Here is a 2002-nt window from a genome sequence, read left to right as displayed (position 1 = left end):
ATGACACTAACTGACGTCATTATAAACGTCTGTTGAATCGATGTCCAACGTCTCATTGACGTCACCAGTAATAACGTCGATTGTTTAATAGACATTAAAAGCCCAAAATAACCGACGTTAATCAGTGTTTTTCCACTGGTCACTGTACTGTAAAATAATTTAATTAGTTTTTAGTTAAAATAAATTTAGTATTTTTAAGTACAATATAGTATGGTTAATTGTAGTTACTATGCCAAACCCTACATGGTGCGATTTTTTTATAATTTATTTCTCACATATATTGTCATTCACTGAGAAAACAACACGATTTTCCACTGCATGAGTTTCAAACACCAACTGAACTAGCCTTCATAAACTCAACAATGATGCCATCATCCTCCTCCTCAGTAAGAACCAAACGACTCATACCCTCATCATCAACACTTATCCCAACTTCCCCACACGTGCCACCGCTACGTGCGCAGAAGACAACCTTGTACAAGTATTCAAGGGAAGATTTTTCAATCTTAAACCACCCACTCACGGTGCTGCTGTACCCAGGTAGTTTCACGGCTAGTCCTTCGGGTAGGTCCTTAACAACGGTCCACTTCGGAGGAGTGGGGGCACACGAGGGCGGAGAAGCGAAAGCCAGGTTCAGAATTAGAGCTTCGTTGATGTAAGCGATTCGATATGGGGATGAGATTATCACTGGAAGTCCCCTGAAGATTTTAGATGTGCGAGATTGAACCACCGTGAGAGGACACGTTTCGTTTCCGGTGGCCGCAAGTTCTACGCCGCCGTCCCTTACTCCGAACAGGGGGAGGATGTGGTAAGTGCCGCCGTTCATAAGTGCGTCGCCGTCTCTGTCGGTAACGACGTCGGCTGCGGCGGATGGGAGGTTTGAGGTGAATATAGAGAGAAGGAAGAGAGAAAAGAAAAAGGTGGAAGGAATGGGAGCAATTAAAGTCTTCATTTCTTGGGATAGTTCGAGTTGAATTGTTTATGACAATGGCGTGATTAAACAAGGCTGAGAGAGAGTTGATTTATAGATGTGATGAACAAAGGAAAAGTAGTGTAAAATCTGAACAAGGTCTAGTGGAAGGAATAGTTCTACTAGAAACTTGACAGAGTAGAGTTTTTACTTGAAAGGGTGTATTAACACACTAAAAAAGGGTGCCGTGTCCTGCGCTTATTTTAATTTTTTAATTTTTTAAAAGTAAAAATTTTTCACTTACTAAACTGACGTTGTATCACGTTACTGTAACAGTGTGTTGTGATAGTGAAGTACCTCGTAATACAATTATATCGTTTTTTTAATCATAATTTGATCTTTGGATTTTTATTTTTTTTTAATTAAATAATTTTATTCTTTTTTAATGGAAATCAAATTTAGTTTTTTTATTAATATTATACAAATACTTTTTTCAAAATTATACTTTTATTATATATTTTTAATAATATTAAATTTATTTAAATTTATATTTTATTTTAAATTTTATTTTAAATTATTTTAAAGTGGTTGATAAAAAGTAATTTTAATAGAAAAAAATTTTAAAACTAATTTCAACAATGTTAAACTTATTTACCAATTACATTTCATAAAATAAAATAAATTTATCAACTTTCTAAACTTTTTTAAATAATTGTATATTTTTAAAATTTGTAAAATTTAATAATTTTTATATATTTAATAATTTGTATAAAAATTTGTATAATTTTTATATATTCAAATAATTGTATAATTTAATAATTTGCGTTGATTTAAGAATAATAATTTATAAATTAAAATATAAATTTTAAAATAATTTTAAACAATTTTATATTAATTTAAAACAAATAAATTTAAAATTTAAAAGCAATTTTAAATAAAATTTAATGTAGAATATAAATATAAATAAACTTAATTTTGTTAAGAAATATACACTAGTATAAAACTGGTATTTGACCGCACACATTATGCCACGGTTCACTAGAAATCGCAGCATAATAGTGCGCGGTGGCAATTTTGAAAATAAATGAAACT

At 31.1% G+C, this 2002-nt stretch overlaps 1 protein-coding gene across 1 annotated transcript; it reads right to left on the bottom strand.

Annotated features, from left to right (window-relative positions):
- Positions 1-227: 227 nt before the first annotated feature.
- LOC106755102 (trypsin inhibitor A-like) lies at positions 228-1183 on the bottom strand. Its single transcript, XM_014637198.2, has one exon. The coding sequence runs from the start codon at positions 950-952 to the stop codon at positions 326-328; it is 627 nt and encodes a 208-aa protein (XP_014492684.1). The 5' UTR covers positions 953-1183; the 3' UTR covers positions 228-325.
- Positions 1184-2002: the final 819 nt, after the last annotated feature.

The sequence above is a fragment of the Vigna radiata genome, unplaced genomic scaffold (genome assembly GCF_000741045.1).
Source record: "Vigna radiata var. radiata cultivar VC1973A unplaced genomic scaffold, Vradiata_ver6 scaffold_262, whole genome shotgun sequence".
NCBI lineage: Eukaryota > Viridiplantae > Streptophyta > Magnoliopsida > Fabales > Fabaceae > Vigna > Vigna radiata.
The sequence above is the reverse complement of the archived record's forward strand: the minus strand, read 5'-3'. Positions and strand labels throughout refer to the sequence as shown.